The 18,990-nt window shown below is 49.9% G+C and overlaps 1 protein-coding gene across 1 annotated transcript in view; it reads left to right on the forward strand.

Moving 5' to 3' along the window:
- The window catches only part of TCERG1L (transcription elongation regulator 1 like), a 215,095-nt gene that overhangs the window by 162,124 nt on the left and 33,981 nt on the right, over nucleotides 1-18,990 (forward strand). The window contains exon 11 of the mRNA XM_007452015.1: nucleotides 4,924-4,993. Within this exon, the coding sequence (XP_007452077.1) occupies nucleotides 4,924-4,993 (70 nt within the window). The remainder of the gene's footprint in view (nucleotides 1-4,923; nucleotides 4,994-18,990) is intronic.

Raw genomic sequence — 18,990 nt, forward strand, 5'->3', positions numbered from 1 at the left:
TGCATCGGCAGGCGGACTCTCAACCACTGCGCCACCAGGGAAGCCCGCTCAGTGCCTTTTTAAAAAAATGTACATGCCTTTCCTTGCCGGTTAAAGGCATAAAACAATAAATTTTGAAAATAGGTAGATGCTTTTGAGTATGTATTGAATATATTTTTAGTAGGACAGCTGAGGAATTGACATGTTGCACTTTCTGCTTTTCACCATTGTGGGTATCTTTCCGGCTTCCCGTGTTCTGAGCCCCGCTCCCCCCATAGCCCATGTCTCATCTCTCTCTCTCTCTCTCCCCTCTCTCGCGGCTGGATACCCATGACTCTTTCCAGTTGGTGGACTTCTAGGTCATCTGTTTGTTCACGTACACACAGAATGTTGATACGAACACCTTTGTACACATATATTTATCTTAGGAGCATTTTTACGAGTACTTTTCTTGTATAAATTCATATTACTGGAATTGCCAGGTCAAAAGGTACATGCATTTTGTTTTGACAGATATTGCTAAATCGTCCTCCAGAAAGATCAACCAGTTCCCATGCCCACTAATAGATTCTGCCTATTTTCATAAGCACTGTAGATCATCCAATCTTAAGTTTTTAGACCCATTCATTGTGTCAGTTGGCATTTCTTTAATTGTGAGTGAAATTGAACCTTTCAACTGGTTGATTGGCCATTTGTTTTGTTCTGTATTCCTGTGAAGTGTGTGTCTTCCTTATTGAATTGTACAGAATCCTGTAAATCAAGGAGGTCAATATTTTGTCTATAGTGTGATTCCAATATTTTTCTTTTGTTTTTTTTTCCATAAAACGAATTGATCTTGAATTTTTTTCTTACTGTGGTAAAACATGCGTAACGTGAAGTTTGTCTTTTTAACCATTTTTAAGTGCACGGTTCAGAGGCATTTATCAATATTACCTTCACAGTATTATGTAACCATCACCATTATTTCCCATCTTTTTCCTCCCCCAAAAGAGAAACCCTGTAACCATTTATTGATAATTCCCCTGGTAACCTCTATTCCACTTCCCATATCTATAGATTAGCCTGTTCTATATGCCTCATGTAAGTGGAATCATGCAATATTTGTCCATTTGTGTCTGGCTTGTTTCACTTAGCATAACGTTTTCAAGGTCCATCCATGTTATAGCATGTGTCAATGCTTCATTCCTTTTTACAGCTGAATAGCATTCCATTGTAGGGATAAACCACATACTGTTTATTGATTCACCTGTTGACGGACTCTTGGGTTGTTTCCACTTTTTTTGCTGTTGTGAATAATGCCGGTATGAACGTTGGCATACAAATATCTGTTTGAATCCTTGTTTTCAGTTCTTTTTGGTGCATACCTAGGAGTAGAATTTCTGGCTTACGTGGTAATTCTATGTTTAACTCTTAGAGTAGTGGTCAAACCTTTTACCACAGCAGCTGCCCCGTCTTGCATTCCCACCATTGGTGCACACGGGTTCCACGTCCTCCATATTATTTGCCAACACTTGTCTTCCTTTTTAAAATTCTTCTTCTTCTTCTTATTTTTTTTTTTTCTTGCGTTATGCGGGCCTCTCACTGCTGTGGCCCCTCCCATTTGCGGAGCACAGGCTCCGGACGTGCAGGCTCAGCGGCCACGGCCCACGGGCCCAGCCGCTCCGCGGCATGCGGGACCCTCCCGAAACGGGGCACGAACCCGGGTCCCCCGCATCGGCAGGCGGACTCGCAAGCACTGCGCCACCAGGGAAGCCCTCTTATTATTATTTTATTACCATCAGAGTGTGTGAAGTGGTGCCTCATTGCGGTTTTGATTTCCATTTCCCTAATGACTACGTGTTGAGTACCTTTTCATGGGCTTTTTGCATGTCTTCTTTGGAGAAAGATCCATTAAGTCTTTGCCCGTTTGTAACTGGGCTGCTTTTGTTTTAGTTGTTGTGGCTGAGTTGTAGGGGTTTTATATATATTATGAATATGGATCCCTTATCAGATATTTAATTTGCAAATGTGGTTCCCATTCTGTGGTTTGCTTTTTCTCTCTGTTGATAGTGTCCTTTTATGCAAGAAATTAAAAAAATTTTATTAAGTCCAATTTATCTATTTTTTTTTCTTTTATTGCCAGTGTTTTGGTGTCATATTTAAGAGACCATTTTCAAATCCAGCATCATGGCTTTTACCCCCTACGTTTTTGTCTGAGATTTGCATAGTTTTAGCTCTTTAAGTTTAGCTCTTTTATCCATTTTGAGTGAATTTTGGTACTTGGGCTTTTTCAGAGATGGTTGCTGTCAAATTCTTTTTTTCTTCATGTGAATGGACCATACTTTCTTTCTTATTTCTTTGTATGCTTTGTAGTTCTTATCGAGATCTGGACTTTCTGAGTGTGACGATGTGCCAGTACTGGAAATGTGATTCTCCTACTCCTCAAGGATTTCTGATTCCTGCTTGTTGAGGGTTGCAGCCTCCCATTTGTGACTTTTCCAAACTAGTTCGTTAAAATGTTTATTTATTTATTTGGCTGCACTGGGTCTTAGTTGAGGCATGCGGGCTCTAGTTCCCTGATCAGGGATCAAATCCGGACCCCCTGCATTGGGAGTGCAGAGCCTTAGCCACTGGACCACCAGGGAAGTCCCTCCAAACTAGTTTTCATGTGTGTATTCCTTGTCACTTTCAGTCCCCAAACTGAAGTCTCTGTTCCGTTATCTCTGAGGTCAGCTGAAGGACAGCAGCCTCTCCCCCCAGCCAGCACTGCCCTTGATGTTGAAGGTTCCAGAGTTCTCGAATACTTGACTCCAGTCACTTTTCCAGTTCAGCAGCTGTTTTGGTGGAGAGACGGACCCGAGAGTCCCCTCTTCCACCGTTTTTCCTGACGTTCCTTTGGTCTTGTATTTTTCAAGGCAGTGAATTTGTGTTTTCCTTTATGACTTCTGAATTTTGAATCTTGATCAGGAACGTTCACTCATGATAGAATTCTTCAAAATGAACAAAAACACCCTAGAAAATAACCAACATCGTTATAATTGTGTGACCTCATTTAAAAACATTATTTCTTCAGTTTTCCTGTCTTGCCTTTTGTCTTCCCGAGTGTGTTCTGTGCGGGGTGTGGCGAAGGGCTGCCTCGTCCACACCTTATTAAATGCCTTGATGATGTGTCTCTGCGCATCCGCCCGAAGGACAAGCAGACGAACACAGCCCACTCCCTCTTCAAAACCCAGCCGCAGAGAGTGGGGGCCGGAGGGGCATCGTAAGGGAGAGCCCCAGCTCCTACGTGGAGGCGTGTTGGTGGATCTGGAGGCTGAGACGGGAGAGTGGGAGTGAGGGTAGATCCAGGTGGAATGTGCTGAGATGAGGGGCCCGTGGGACACGGAGGTGGAGAGCCAGACAGGAGCCGGGGAGGTAAGTGTGCCTTCTAGGGTCACAGCAGAGAGGGGATTGACTGTCGGAGCCACGTATGGGCACGTGGGGAGAGAGCATGGGAGTGAAGGAGAAAGCCCGTCCCCTGCCCGTCAGCTCTGTCACCGCAAAGGTCTCGCTCTAGACCAGGGCAGGGAGTGGGGTGAGGTTCTGTCCCTTGGGGGACATTTGGCAACTACTGGAGACATCTGTGGTTGTCAGTACTGGGAGGGGTGCCGGGCGTCTGGGGCTCAGAGACCAGGGATGCTGCCCAATACCCTATGGTGCACGGGACATGCCATCATCCAGCCCCACGTGTCACTGGAGCCAAGGTGGGGAGGGCCCCACTGGAGAGCCCTGAAAGGCCCACCTGGGCTTGGGCTCTCGCCGAGGGAGTGCTCACTGGTCCCACAATGCTGTGCTGGGCAGGAGCCGCAGTGGACGGGCCGTCGGTGCGAAGAGGCCACCAGAACCCAACCCTCTCAGCTCACTGCAGCCCCACGCTGTGCACCGAAAGCGAACCGGAGAGTAGGTGGGGGTTGGAGCCGGAGCAGGGGGGCATTGCTGGGATTGCAAACCGCACGTATGGAGAATTGTCAGGTTTTATAAAAAGAAAAGGTGTGGAGAGCTTCGCAGTCGTGGAAATTCATATTTTTTCCCATAAGATTCACATTCATTATGAGCTCATTACAGAGCGTCCTCAGGAAGGACGTGGGTTCAAGCAGTCCTGGGGGATGGGGGCAGCGGGTGAGGACATGGGTCACACACTGCAGAGCCCAGAACCCTGCACCTGTGCCCACACAGTACATGGTTATGAGAAAGTGGTTTCTTGGGGATGACAGACACAGAATAAAAAGCAGGCAAGGAGGCAGTTGTGATGCCAGGGAGTGTTTGGACATCATTCAACCTGTCAGCACCGAAACAATGATGCTCTAGAACCATCTTTATACTCATTTTTCCTCTTTCCTTTTGGAGACAGATATGAAACACCGAAACACGTTTTTACTTTTTCATTCCGAAAGCTCATCAAACATTTATAGGGCCAACCTCTTCAGGATGTAAGTAGGGGACCCGACTTCAAAATCAATTTAGCTTTTAGAAAGCAGACTTGTAGGCAGCAGTGGTGGGCACGCCGCATGCAGGAGAAATTGGGTTGTTCATTGCAGGAGACAAAGCGGGGAGTCCGGGTCTGTGGTTCAAGCGCAAGAACGTGAAGGCAGCGTGGCTATAGCAGGGTTGGTCCAGGGCCTAAGTCCTGTGAGGGGTGGGGCCAGGTGGACGCCCCTTCCTCCTCCAGCCCTTCTGGGAGGTCCAGCAGCCTCTACACAGCCAGCAGCTAGAGACGATTTCTCTGCACCAAAGCACATCAGATTTCTCTTCTGCCGAAATATGAAAGGGGTGCACCCTAAGAGCGTAGTTACAGGATTTGAGGTCCGTCTTTAAGGGAAGTCTGTTTTCTTAATTTCAAGATGAGTCTGCTTGAAAGTGGTGCTTCCCGACGGTTTGTCAAAGCCACAGGCTCCGTGTTAACAGGTGAACTTGGCTTTCTTTCAGCCAAGGCCGGCGATGGATCAAGTTCCGAAGATGGCAGGGAAGACCCACACGTGAAAACCAAGAGGAATCGGTAGGTGGCCACATCCTTTCCTGTGCGTCTTTCTTCGAGGGATGGTTAGGTGGTGGAGAAAGAAAACGGATCACTTTGACTCTATTGACTGAGCCAAGAATGGATCCAACCCCTAAACAGAGGGCGGGAGGTCCCAGGTCTGTCTTAGCGGAACCTGCTCTGGGTGCCCCGGGTCTACACTGGATGTCGTCTCCCCTCCCCTGGCCTCCCCGGGGCCACGTTCACCCCTAGCCTTGCTTTTGGGGCCCTGAGGAGTGGACAGAGCACGAAGGTGAAGGTGGTGCTGTGCGCTGGGTGAGCGGGGGTTTGTGCATCTGGCAGCCCCGGGTTGGAGGTGCAGCTCTGTGTCTTACTTGCTTAGTGACTCTGGGCAAAGTAATTTCACTCCCACATCAGACTTCTCATCTGCAAAGTGGGTGTTGCCCTAGTGAGATGTTGCCCGTGTGACCTCCTGTGGCACCAGGAGGATAAGTTCTCCATCCAAGTTTGCTTGTTACCGTTTGCTTGTGGCCACAGCACAGGAGGGAGGGAACTCCGCCCCTTCCTTTCAAGCCGGGGGCAGGGAACGGTTGTTCCCGCTTTGGCCCTCCTGGAAGGCCCGGTCTGTGGTCCCTTTCCTACTGAGTTCTACGTAAAGGGGTAAAATTCGGGCTCAGTGTGTCCAAGTTCCCAGAAGGGGGAGGTGGGAGGCACAAGGCAGGGAAGGATGAGAGTGAATCTAAAAAAGGACCCACGAGGCCACTTCCTGAGCCAACGTGGTTCCCATGTCCCGGCGGGAATGGCCCTCATCCCAGCCTAGCAGTGTGTTCAGTCCTGTACCGGGTGCTCATTTATCAGCCCCCATCACGGGACACCCCAGGCCTGTGGCAGGAATCCCTGAGCAGCTGTCAGGATGTTTGCACTGTGCGTATTTTCTCTTTAAAAAAACGTGCCTTAGGATAAGTAGCTGTGCAGAAACAAATGCTCGCAGTGATGGAGGAAAAGGCAGTCCTGACTCAGAGCCTGTGCCCGTTCTCACCTCTTCCATCCTTGCCCTGTGGCTTCCTGGTGAAAGATGGTGGGAGAGGAAGTGGAGGCAGGGCTGGCAGCCAGGGCTCAGGGTGCCTGTGGACACACAGGCCTACAGAATTAGTCCTAAGTGGGTACATTAGTCCTTTTATTTCAACACCTTTGGCCTTTTTCCACTGTGCACCCCTCACAAAACTATTTCGCTGACCGGGGCCCAGGTATATTGTCATTTTAACTGGTACCAAGCAGCCACCACAGAACTTTCTGGAAACAATGCAGGGAAGGGTAAGCAGTATCCTTCCCAAGACAGGAAAGCAGTCTGGGTGGAGGGTGGTTTCTCCTTCCGCGGGTGAAGGAGACCAGGGGCAGCAGTTTGGCGGGACCGGGGGCTCCCTGTGGTGCTGGAGCAAGGTACCTCCCACCCAATTGCCCAGGCCTCTGTTTTTCTGCTCCCCCATATCCTCTGCTTAGACAGTCACTTTGGGGGTCAAAGGACACTTGCGTGGGCCGCAGAGGATGGACACCAAGTGTCTTCATTGGGGACCAAGGGCTCCAGGAAAGGAAATCAGGCGTCATCTCTTTATTGTTATGTTCACACTCTGGTTGCCAGCTAAGCCAATCTCTGTGATCTTTGGATAAATGTATATAATTTTAAAAACAAGATGAGCTTCCTGAGGCACAAGAGAAACAGCAATCTAGCCATTACTGGATGCGTTTTGAACTCGTGCAGGAGGGAGGTCTCAGCTAGCTCCAAAGGAGTGGGGATGTCTGCCTGTATCACCAGTTTTATTCGTTTTCCCGTGGGACTGGCCCCAAACTCTGAACACTTGGCATTTAAATAATGTCAAAGCATTAGTCTCGGTTTTCATCATCTGAAAGACTTCTTCCGTGACTCAGCACTGACTTTGAAACCAACACGGGTGTTTGCATGAAGCTTTTGGCCATCATATGATTCCAAGCCCCCTCGGCCCTCAGGTGCCCAGGCATCTGGCTCCCGCCATGGTTCAGGCCTCGGTCCCTGGGTCACTCTGTTCTGCCTCTGAGATCCAGGAGGAAAAGGTTTCAGCGGAAGTTGGGGGGGCTGCACTCATGGTCTGGAATGTTCTGTGAGTCCTGGTCATTCACTTCTGAGCCGCTTTGCAAACTGCGCCCACTCTAGGGGAAGCTTCACCCTCATGTGGCTTTTTCCAAAGCTTTCTCCCAGCCTGGGCCTGCGTGCCCCTTGCTCAGAGCTCTTCACTCAGGTGCATGGACACCAGCATCATCTTGGCAGTTTTGTCCTTTTGGGGAAGGTTGTTGTCAGTAAGCCCAAGGACTCCTCAAGCTTCCAGCTGCTTCTGGGCACTTGTATTTAGTAGACGCTGCATAACTAGTAAGAGGCCAGGCTCCAGAGAACCTGCCAAAATCAGTCCATTTTGACCTTCCCTTTCGTATACATAGTGTAATTTTTCACATCAAAAAGCACTTAAATGCTTCTGCAAATTATGACTCTTCAGCGGCCATATCCTGGCCTCTAAACTACAGGGCACATTTTGGACGCAGCTCTATGCTCCCTGCATCTTTTTCACACCCTGGCCCAGTTCATATACATTTTGAACATTCGTACACAGATGGGATTAAATCAGTTGTGCATATGATTCAGGTCCAAATGATAACTTTTCCTAAAATTCCCTGGGAAGAGAAATATGTCACAATGACAAGCTTTCAAATTACCCAAATATTTTCAACTACCTGGTAAGCGCTGTTTCAGGTGGCTTGTTATTTACTGTTTAATGGAATGTGTTTGTGATGCATGATAGTGCGTCTTCCCTGGGACCGGAAAATTGATTGTTTGCATCTCCCCTTTGTGTGCAGTGCCCAGGGGTTTGGCTGGTTTCTGATGTGTAGGTTGTTTTTAGTTCAGACCTGCTTTTCAAATGTGCTGTCTACTTAAAGAATTTAGAATTTATTTCAAATCGTTGAGTTGAATTATTTGAAGGATTCCGCAAAAGTATGTCATTTGGTTTAAAAGCCAGAGTGAAATTATCACTCTTTACAAAACCCGTTAGTAAAGAAACTGTCGGTGGTACGTACGGCTTCCAGCCCCCTCACGAGGTGCCAGTTTTTGCCAGTTGCCGAGCCAGGGGATTCCTGCTAAACTAGTGGTTTTCTGTAGCGTGACAGGGTGCAGTTACTTTTTTGAGTTTTTAAATATCATCGTCCCCACGGCTTTGGAAATGTATTTATGTTTCTAGGCCATTTGGTACAGAAGCCTTTTACGGTAAGTGACCAAAAGAAATCTCTTGGCTTGGAACATTGTTTATTGTGGTGGTGCGTAAACTTTGGGGAAGTCCCGTGGATATAGCCTTGGATGTAAGTGGTGAAGTTGACCTTCTACTGTAGGTGCTTCCATATATACAGCCGTGGCTGGAGACACAAGAGCATGGAATTAGCAAGAAGTGCCCTTGTGGCATTTTTCTGCTTTCCCCAAATATTACTCTCCTCTTGACAAACCAAGGGGACCAAGTCACACTGAAAGCATGTCCCCTGGACCAGGCTGCATCTTTAAGGATTTGGGGGCAGCCTGAGGAGGTAGTCCCCAGCCCCCATGCCCATCTGTGACACCGAGGTGCCCTCACAGAGCTGTGAGGCTATGATCCATCCACCTGCAATTCTGCATCCCACCTGGGGCAGGGGGCATCTGTCTAGGACAAAAAAAGAATACCACCATCCAAAAGACAGGACAAGACCAAACAATCTAGTGTCTGGAGGTCTTGTAGCCGCCACCGCTGAGCCTGTCCCCAGATCAAGCCCACACACCTAGAGAGAGTCAACTGTGACAGAGGAAAGGAAACACTCTGTTCATAGTCAGACAGCTGCTGCTGCCACCCAAGGTGCAAAGGCAAAGGATGGTCAGTGAGTGTGGGCAGCAAGGAGGGGCCAGCATGCTGTGCCCTGTCCTCACCTGAACTGTGAGACCAGCTCTTTCACTTCCATATACATGATTTCCAGAATCCCAGAAAAATTAGTTATTGAGAAAGTAAGAGCATGGCTCCTCTGAAATGCTATAAGGTAATGCTAGAAAGTATGTGCATCCGAATTAAGATTGCTATAAAATTACATCTTTGGGCTTCCGTGGTGGCGCAGTTGTTGAGAGTCCACCTGCCGATGCGGGGGACGCGGGTTCGTGACCTGGTCCGGGAAGATCCCACACGCCGTGGAGCAGCTGGGCCCGTGAGCCATGGCCGCTGAGCCTGCGCGTCCGGAGCCTGTGCTCCGCAACGGGAGAGGCCACAACAGTGAGAGGCCCACGTACCGAAAAAAAAAAAAAATTACATCTTTGATATGTCCCAAGATAACAAGAGAATGATCTACAGTCCACTGCCGGTGCCGGAGTCTGGATTCTTCATAAGATGGGGCAGTGTGCGTCTCTGTGGCCTCGGACATGCATGGAAAATGAATTATTAACATCCACTTGCCTTGTGAGTCTCTGTACATAGTTCATGATTTTAGTTTCTGTAGAAACCTGCGGTTTTGTAAACCGTACGGAGTCTGTGCCCTGTGTCATTAGGACATCCTACCTGGGATGGACACCTCATTGATACCTGCCCATGAGAAGACTGTGTGCACAGTCATTTGTCATGGGATTTTAATTTGTCCTTTCAGACTGAAGCATAAATATTACCTGGCATTTATTTTCTCTCCAAAAAAGGATTATAAAACATGAATTTCTGAGAAGGGAGACCAGATATCAACATTAATCCTGAGACCTGTGCATCACACCCTCGTGTACTATGGCAGGTGTTGTTTCCTAGAGTTTGGGTGAATAGGCCAAGTTCTCTTTCCAGTTTCCATGAAACTTTTCACCCACATGGAGATAAATCTGAGATCTGACCACGAGGAGGCCAACCTAGAATCGGTTCTAGAACCCCTGACCTTAGAGTGTCTTCATTGGTTCTTTTTCAGACAAGTCAGCCTGCCTTTCACTGCCTTTGGCCCTGTTGTTCAGTAGCACTTGGCCTTCAGCTGTTACCACGTATCACGTATCCTCACATATCAATAGGAAGGAGACCTGGCCGGGCGTTCCTGGGGCCCCTGCTTGCTGGCAGCAGGCACGTGACCTCTGAGATGAACCCATCATGGGTCTGTCGCCCCTTGCATGAGGGGGGGCCTGTTGTAGAGTCTTCTTTGAGGCTTCATTCAGCAGCTGAGAGCATGTGCCCAAATGTCCAGCATTTGCTGGGGACCTGGGGGCCTTCCCAGCCCCTGATGACCATCTAATCCAACATGGCGCCCACCCACAGGCAGGTCTTTCCCCTGCCCAAGGAGTGGCACCAAACCACTCCCAGATGGAAAGACAGGAGACCTTGTTTCGTCTCCAGCTCTGAGGTTCTGACCAGTAACTTATCAGATGCTAAGTGCCTGCAGTGTGTTGTATGCCAGGTTCCCAGTCTGGTCCAGACGGACACATCTGGGAGCTCCCCAAGGCTCCCTTGTTCCTGGTGGGATGGAGACTTTCAGGAACAGCGGGAGGCTCACATCACCTGCCAGCTGATTGCAGAAGAGGGAGGCTTGGCCCTTCCATGAAAGGTCATGGCCCCGGGAAGGCAGGCAAAGCAGGTGGAGGAAAAAATAAACGACCGCATTCCCAGATTATAACTACTCCTGCCCCTCCCCCATCCACCACGTCCTCTCTCTCGGACAAGCATTGAACACAGGTCTATTGCCACCCATCGTGTGGGGGGGTGGGGCGGGGGACCAGGGGACACAGGTCAGTTAGATGCCATTCCATGTCCCTAGATGCTCTAGCCCAGGAGAAAGGGTGTCTTAATGGCATGTCAGGTGATCACAGTAAGATGTGCTCTTCCCAGCGAGAGTACTGCGATGCAGTACCCTGGGAATCGCACCGTCTCCTTGGCCGGAAGCACCTTACTGCCAGCTTGTAGCTGCAGAAATATCTCTGTCTCCTGCCCCATGTCCCACCATGTCACTACTCCCCTTTCTGGCCCTTTCTTTTTGAACTGACAATCTGGTGATCTCATGAGAACATGGCTGAGCTGTAGCCCCTTGCCCTGGGCACGGGGACCTTCTGCCACCCCTGCACTGGGGCCGGGCACGCTGTCTGATTCCCGTGCCTCCCTGGGCCCCTGGCTTCTCCTTAGGGTCTCTGGGTGGACAAGCCTGGGTCTCTGCATGTTTGGAGCAGTAGCTGCTGTTTGCTTTGAGTTCCTGCCCTGGGCAGGGACGGCCCAGGGGTCAGGTCTCTGAGATTCCCATCAACACCGGAGCTGTTGCATCCCGGCCAGTGCTGTATCCGTGATAAAGCGGGTCAGGGACTTCGACAAGGCCATGGGGACATCAGGCAATCGGGGAGGTGACGTGTCAGTTGAGTCTTAAATATTAAGTAGGTTTTTGACAGATTTCTCAAGGGAGCAGAGGACTCTAGGAAGTGGGCACTGGAGGAGATGTGCCTCCTTGCAGTTGGCGCGTCTGTCTTCAGCAGTCCTTCTGTGTTATCGAGTTAATCCTTATTTATTTTGTGATTATGGTTTGCTGGAGGTTTGTTGCACCTCATCGCAGGGACACAGAGAGACATCGCCAGGCGGGGAGTACATCTCACATCGACCCACCATCCTCTTCCCAAGACTGGTTATCAAGAATTTTGACCCATTCTGTACAGCCCCTTGGAGGTATAACTGTGCAGTCAACTGAGAGTCTTTCATCGTATCTCCACGTATTTGGCCTCTATCTGCGGTAATTAATGGTTTAACTCTGTTCAGTCTTGCGACGCCTTCTGCCGGAAAGCGTGCTCTGCTTGATGTTTGCTGCCCCAGTGCTGGGGACGGAGGCTGGTCCTAAAGAGGATGGAGGAGGGTGAGAGATTTGCTGTCAGCACAGGGAGAGGCCGCAGAGAAATGAGCGCCGAGGGAAGAGGCAGCTCAGGCAAATTCAACAGGCCCAGCTGAGATGACTTCTAGTAAGGCAAAGAGATCTTAATATGATGGGAGGGGAGACAGAGAGTGGCTATGAGTTTATTCCACTGTCAGACATGGTGCTGGAAAAGGCCCAACACAGTGAAAATGGCTCAATATCCCCAATGAAGAGATCAGAGTTGATGTGCCCATTTTTAACTTCTTTTTTTTTTTTGGCCGTGCTGCATGGCTCGTGGGTTCTTAGTTCCCCGACCAGGGATCAAACCCGGGCCCTCTGCAGCGGACCACCAGAGAAGGCCCTTTTAACTTTTTAAAATGAAAAGTTTCAATATAAAAAATGGAACAGGATATTTAACCCCCAGGTACACATTTCCCAGCTTCAGCAACTATCTCGAAGCCAATGTTTATCTTTAGTTCTCCTGCCCCCCACCTCAACTCAGATGATTTTGAAACAAACCCCAGCTGTCATATAAATTTCATTTGTAAATATATCAGAGCACATAACTAAACAATAAGGATTTTTTTAATGTAACCATAGTCACACCTAAAAGATAAACAACAAATAATAATTCCTTTCTATTATCAAAGAGCCTCCCAGACATTGTTCAAATTTCCTTGACCGTTTTATTTTATTTTACAATTTTATTTTTCAAATCAAGATCTAAATTAGTTTGTACATAGCCCTCCATGGCTCTCTCCTAAATCTATTTTAATCTGTAAGTTTCCTTCCTTCTGCCCCAGCAGGTTTTTTTGTTTTTTGGTTTTTGTTTTTCATTTGTGTTTAAAGAAACCAGAATTTCTTCTCAACTGTGGAGTTTCCCACAGTCTGGACCTTGACCCACTGGTAGCACCGAATCTCCATGGTGTGCTTTAACTGGTTCTCCTGGTCCCAGTAAGTTCTGTAACTCTGTAGTCAGATCAGGAGACTGTATCAGTTCAAGTTTGATTACTCTCTGGGGAAGGATGTTAAGTTCCTTCTATCGAGAGGCATGTGATGTCTGGTAGTCTGTCTTTTGTGATGTGAGCAGGTGACTTGTCCAGATCCTTTATTTCTAGAGGGACTTTTTCATGCTAATATTTTAATTATATTATTTCATCTGCATTTATTACCTTAACTACTTTTATAAAGAAAAACATACCCTCATAAACCATTTGGTTCCACTGAGGTATAGTTCAAATAGAAAAAGCCAGGGTAAGTGCTTGATTCCTTCCCTTTAATACTGATTTTCAAAATATTGTGTCAGCTCTCTAGCAAGAGCATATCCTCCAATGATGACAAATTTATTATGAATCCCTAGGTTGACACATAGTTGATGTGTTTCAATCCATCTTAGTTTTTAATTTTAGCCTTTAAATGACACAGTATGTCTCTATCTTGGTGACTCTTGGGTAATTGTCCCAGGTATGATATGTACCTTTTCAAAGTGTAGGTGTGCATCTTTTCTATATAAAGGTATTTTTTTGAATTACATTTTAGTATTTGTTCTATTTCATTGCTTTGAGTTTCCACATTGGCAGCTCCAAGTACACTGCTTGGTTCTTCTTTGCGCTTCTGCTGTGTCACTTTGTTTTGCATCCTGCTGATGTATTTTCTTGTTGTTTTTTGATTTTCCTCTCCTCAACTTCTGTTAGTCTTAAGGCATTACCTGTGTGGCATTTATTCTACTCAAGTTTGTGCAAGTTCTGGTTTATTCTTCATTTCGAAAGTGTTTTTTTTTTCCTTTTTTATTTCTAATTTCTTGGATCTCTGAGATGTCTTTTCAGATCTTTCTTTGATCCAATATCCTTTCTTTCCCCTGAACTTGTCTATCTGATATGTGCTGCTATTTTATGGCATCCACCACTTTCTTTGAAAACTTTAGCTCATTTTCAGAGTCAGTTAAGGTTTCATCAGAGTCTCGGGCTGTCTTCCTGCCTCTTCTGCCTGCGGGTGTTTTACTCTCATTGCTCTCTTGCTGACTTGGTGTGTGCGGGGAGATGGGACCCGTCGCTGTGGTTCCAGGTCCATTGGAATGGTGACAGAAAGAGGGTGACCTGGGATGGCCTTGCTGGTGTCTGGGCCCTGGGGCCCCTCCTCTCTTGTTGTCATACTGTGTGAACAGGCCCTGTGTTTGGGGGTCTGTCCCATGTACTCCCTCACTTTTCCCAGGGTCTCCCCTCCCCTTTCCTAGGTGTCTTTTCTAGTTTAGATTACGCCCATGTCAGTTTCTCTGTGTTTATCCCTGGTTTTATTCTTGTCTAACCCCCATGGGTCACCTTGGCCCCTTCGCAGTTTGGAGCTCAGAAGCCCCGTCCAGCTTCAGTGCCCCCCCCCCCATTAGCAGCCACAGCTCAGTGGCTGCCCCTCCTTCTGGGGACATCAAAGACTCATGGGGCTCAGGGCCCTGGCACAGGCCTCTGCCACCCCTCTGCTTCCCTGGGCAGCCGCCAGTGCCCCGAGTCCATTGGTGCCATGGTCTGGCTTCGCCCACTCACAATGTAAGCTCTTGGGATGCCTCAGCCCTTAGTTTGGGAGGACATTGTCTGCAGCCTTCTTGTTCTCTTAGTCTAACGGCTCCATCTGCTTTTGTGTGAGGACTTGGGTAGATAGAAGAGCATCCCTCCACCTTTGCTTTATTTCATATCATGAGGTTTGTTTTGTCTTAAATCTTAGGACTAGAACGTCTTAGAGTCTGTGTCCTACGATGGACGTGACTGGGCTCTTACGTTTCCTCCAATGTTCCCCAAAACAATGCCGGAAGCAGCAAGTAGGGGCAGGAGGTCGGTTTTGGTTTATTTGTTGTTGTGATGTAAGCGATAAAGTAGGCTCTGTGAGACGCACCCCAAATCCTCAGCCTGAGGGCACCCCGGCCCATCCTCAGGGCTGAGCATGCGGTGACCTCGTGGGCGCAACTAGAAACCGGGCAACAGGGGCAGTGGGAACCGGCTGCCGGCCGGTATGACTTGTCACCTGTTGGGTGAGTGTTGGCGCTCTGAGGCCAGCAGTGTGAGTCCCCAGATGAGGTGGCCACGTGGGCTCCAGTGACGTGCCTGAGGACCTCTAACTGCAGGGGAGTCCTCTCAGCTTTAGCCAACAAACTCTAAAGACAGGGCCACATAACACCTGCGAGAGCCGGGTCAAGGGCCGGTGGGGGGTCACGGCCACCTCCGGCAGGTAGCTCACACCTGTCTCTGGAAACCCGGGGCCCTGCCCTCAGCACTCACAGGGGCTCCCGCCCATCCCAGAGGGAGGCCACCTGCTGTTATAGTGAGACACCTTCCAGCAGGTGCTTCCCCAGGAAGGAACCCTGGCTTCCAAGATGCAAGTACACCCGCAGCTGGCAGACCCTGCGTCCCTCCAGAGGCCCTCACCGACTGGGCCATCAGTGTGGTGGAAGGTCCAGGGTGCTGTGGCTCCTGATCCGGGGTCTGGTCACCCCTCATTTCACCCCTCCGCCCATGTGGCTCCTGGCTCATAATCAGCCGCAACACATGGACAGAAAAGGGCGGTGAGCACGGTCATCCACCTGGAGGGTCTGCCTGGCCTCGGCACAGCTGGGAATGGCTTAGTGACTCCCAGAGCCCCTCCCTGGCAGGGGTCACCAGAAAGACCACCCACATCAGGGGCCGGGGGTGGGGCCAGGGCAGAATTAGCCGGGGTTAGGGGAGCAGGGCAGGGGCTGGCATGAGGAAGTTGGCCAGGGGGTCAGCAGTCAGACAGAGCAGGGGATCAGTGAGTGATGGCTGGGGGACATGTACCCACGAGCCGGGACAGCCCAGGCCCCAGCCTGGCCCCCTGCATCCTGCTCCTCCAGGTGGATTTTGCATCTCTGCCCATCCTAGAGCCTCATCTCTGCATGCTGGGTGGCACAGCTGCTCCGTAAGGGCAAGGGACAGCTGTTCCCGGTCAGGTCCCACGGCTCCCTGCTTGGGGCCAGAGCCCAGATCGTGCCCTTGACCATGACTCCATCCTGGGGAGGCATCTTCCTTGACGCCACCATTGGCTTTGAATCCTGACCGTCCACATGGAAGGGCAGTGCTGGTCGAGCCGGTGGCCCTGCACCTTGGCCCACCAGGGGACTTGGAGACCACCTGATTGACGTTCCAGTCTTCTGATGGCGGCCAGAGGCACGCTCCCACGTGGCAGCATCGAGGCTAAAAACTAGAGAATACAGATCTTTCCAAGTTTGCCTCATCTGCAGACCAGTTGTTACAACCCAAACGACAGAGTGTCTGAGGCCCTACAAGGCAGAGATTCACAGAAACTTTGATTCCTGCAGAATTTCTTATCATGGCTCACAGTGCAGTTACAGGCTGGTAGTATTTTGATGATAAATTCCTAGCCCTCTTTGCCAGAGGAAAGAACAGAGTCTTCCCATCAATTAAATTAAATAAAAGATGAGACATCATCCAGCTGAACAGAGGGCTGGAACCCAGCCTGGGGAGGGCTGGTGTGGATGCTCAGAAGCCCCAGAGACGATGAAAGTGAAGAATCATCTCACTGTCATCCCCATCATTATCACTATCATGTTACCACCATCATCATTAGGACCGCCACTGTATCAGCACCATCATCACCATCACCACTGTCACCACCACCATCATCACCATCATCACCAGCACCATCATCACCATCACCACCATCACCACCATCACCATCATCACCATCATCATCATCACAACCACCATCAGCACCGTCATCACTATCATCATCACCATTACTATTTATAGACCTGCCATTGTGCTGAGGACTTTATATGCATCATCTCAGTTTTCCCAGCTGCAAAATGGGGATGAAACCCATGCCCCCCGCATAGGGTTGTGATAAGGATTAAATGAAGTGATGAAGGTAAAGTGGGAGGAGAGGGTTTGACAGTGTTTTCAACAAATATCAGGCATTCTTATTGTTTCGTTTAATTCTTACACATAAATCTTAAGTGGCAAGTACTATTATAATTTTGACTTCACAGATGAAAAAATGGAGAGTCAGTGAAATAGTGAGAGTTATCTGTAAACATAGAGCACATCTGTGAAAGTGCAGATTCAAAGAGAAATCGGTGCAGGTCCAACCTTTAATTAATGCCTGACCTGCCTCTTTACATCACCTCACAGTGTCAATCCTGTCCCCCCGCTCCTCTCTTTCTTTTTCTTCCCATTCCGAGGATACAGAACGTGGGGCTTGAGGAAGTTGATGACAATCCAGACAGACAGGTATCGTGGCACGACAGGTTCCAAGCCTGCCTGAGTCCTGAAGTCTCGCTCTCACCCCTCTGCACTGCGTGGGGGCAGTGACACCAGACCACGGTGCACTTACAAAAGCAACCTTGTTCTACAAAGTCCTCTGACAACTCTGTTAAATAAGAACAGCCACACTTTCGAAGGCTTACAAGAATGTGCCAGTTACATCCTGGACAAATTGTGGAAGGAGCTCTCGGGAAGGGCACTGGTCCTCAGCGCCAAGAAAAAAGCTGGGGTGGCGGTGGCTGCACGGGGGCGTCTGAGGACACGGCTCCCCGTTCTCTTTAGAAAGCAGGACATGGAGCTCCTCTGCATTCGATGGGCTTCAAAAGATCACAAGGAAGAAACTCAACCACAAAATCTAAGTGTACAAGTGTTTGTTGACTGCTTTTTGGGCACCAGCACAATGCTTAGTGCTGACGTGGGCACACAATCAGGCCCTGACTCTGCCTGTGGGACTCACCTAGTGATTATAGGAGCAGATACAGGTGTGGCCCCAATAAGAGCATCATGTGTCCCACTTGCTGCAGGGCCACCATGCTCTGTGAGCACAGAGCAAACAGCTGGGTCTCTCGGGGTGGGGCACGACCTCTGAGGGGATGGCCGGGTGACCAGGCAGAAGCCCAGCCAAGACCTATGAGTGGAAAGAAGTCAGGAAGAACCCTGTGGGCAGAGCAAGCATCGTGGCCAAGGCATGGAGGTGTGAGAGAGTGACGGGGCGCGGGGTGTGCGGGACCGGATTGGAGGAGACGAGGACCTGAGGAAGACTGGGGTCCTCCTGCCACGGCCGTGACCGAGGGACCCCAGGGAGAGGCTGCAGACCCAGCTTATCATGGCCACCAGCACGTGGACCCAGCCCGGATGGAGGACGTGCAGACCCTGAGATGATGCCACTGCAGGAGGACACAGGAGATACCCAGTGCAGGCTGTGGGCAAACGGAGGCACGTCCTGGAGGAGCTGAGACTTCTCTGCACGAGCCCAATCTGAATGTTCTAGAATAGAACCCAGGAGCCTGGGTGGTTAGCCCTGGGAGTGTTGTTAATTACCTCCAATGCTGCCCTGTTGGCGGTGCTGAGGACCCGTGAGGAACGGCCACGAGGGCTGTTAGCGGAGAGTGTGGCCTGGAGTAACGGCCACTCCCCTGTCCTGGGTGGGAGCTCAGGGGTGACTTGAACTGTGAGGGAGAGAGGGAATATGACACGAATACCTCTCAGCTGGACTCCATCGCTCAGAGTCTGGTAACAGAGCCCCTAAAATACAGCCCTGGGGACACGTCCAAGGTCAAATGCCCAAACTGGGTGACAAGTATGGACCAAAGGGTGCGGCCTCATGTGCAAACCTGCGTGAAGCTGGTGATGTCAGCAGGTCAGAGCGTCTGTAAAGCAGCAAGGGGATTGCACGGTACTAACAGCCCCGAGAGCCTCTGCAGGGGACGCGGGGTCTCTGTGCACGCGCTGCACCTGTTAACTCCGTCCTTCCCCGCAGGCAGCAGCCAGCATCTTGTGCACCACCTAGAATAATGAATGAGCTGGAAAAGCACACCAAGGAAATAGGCATTCAGGAATCGTTTCATGTCCAGGAAACGTTTGGGACGACGTGGGCTGGCAAGCCTCAGCCCCTCAGAGTCTTGCGGATAAATAACCACGTGCTCCAGACGCAGGCCACGGTAGGGACCCCACATCAGCTGCCAGAGCCGACCCTGGACCTCACACCTGGGGGCGTCGCTGGCCGAGCAGTCAAAGGGGCAGAGGGCCGAGTCAGGGGTTGGGGCAGCGGGGACCGTAGGACACACCATGCCTAACCTTCCAGGTCTCCCCACTTCACTCGGGTAACAGGCCGTGTCCCCCCCCCCCCCCCCG

The sequence above is a fragment of the Lipotes vexillifer genome, unplaced genomic scaffold (genome assembly GCF_000442215.2).
Source record: "Lipotes vexillifer unplaced genomic scaffold, Lipotes_vexillifer_v1.1 scaffold1117, whole genome shotgun sequence".
Classification (NCBI taxonomy): domain Eukaryota; kingdom Metazoa; phylum Chordata; class Mammalia; order Artiodactyla; family Lipotidae; genus Lipotes; species Lipotes vexillifer.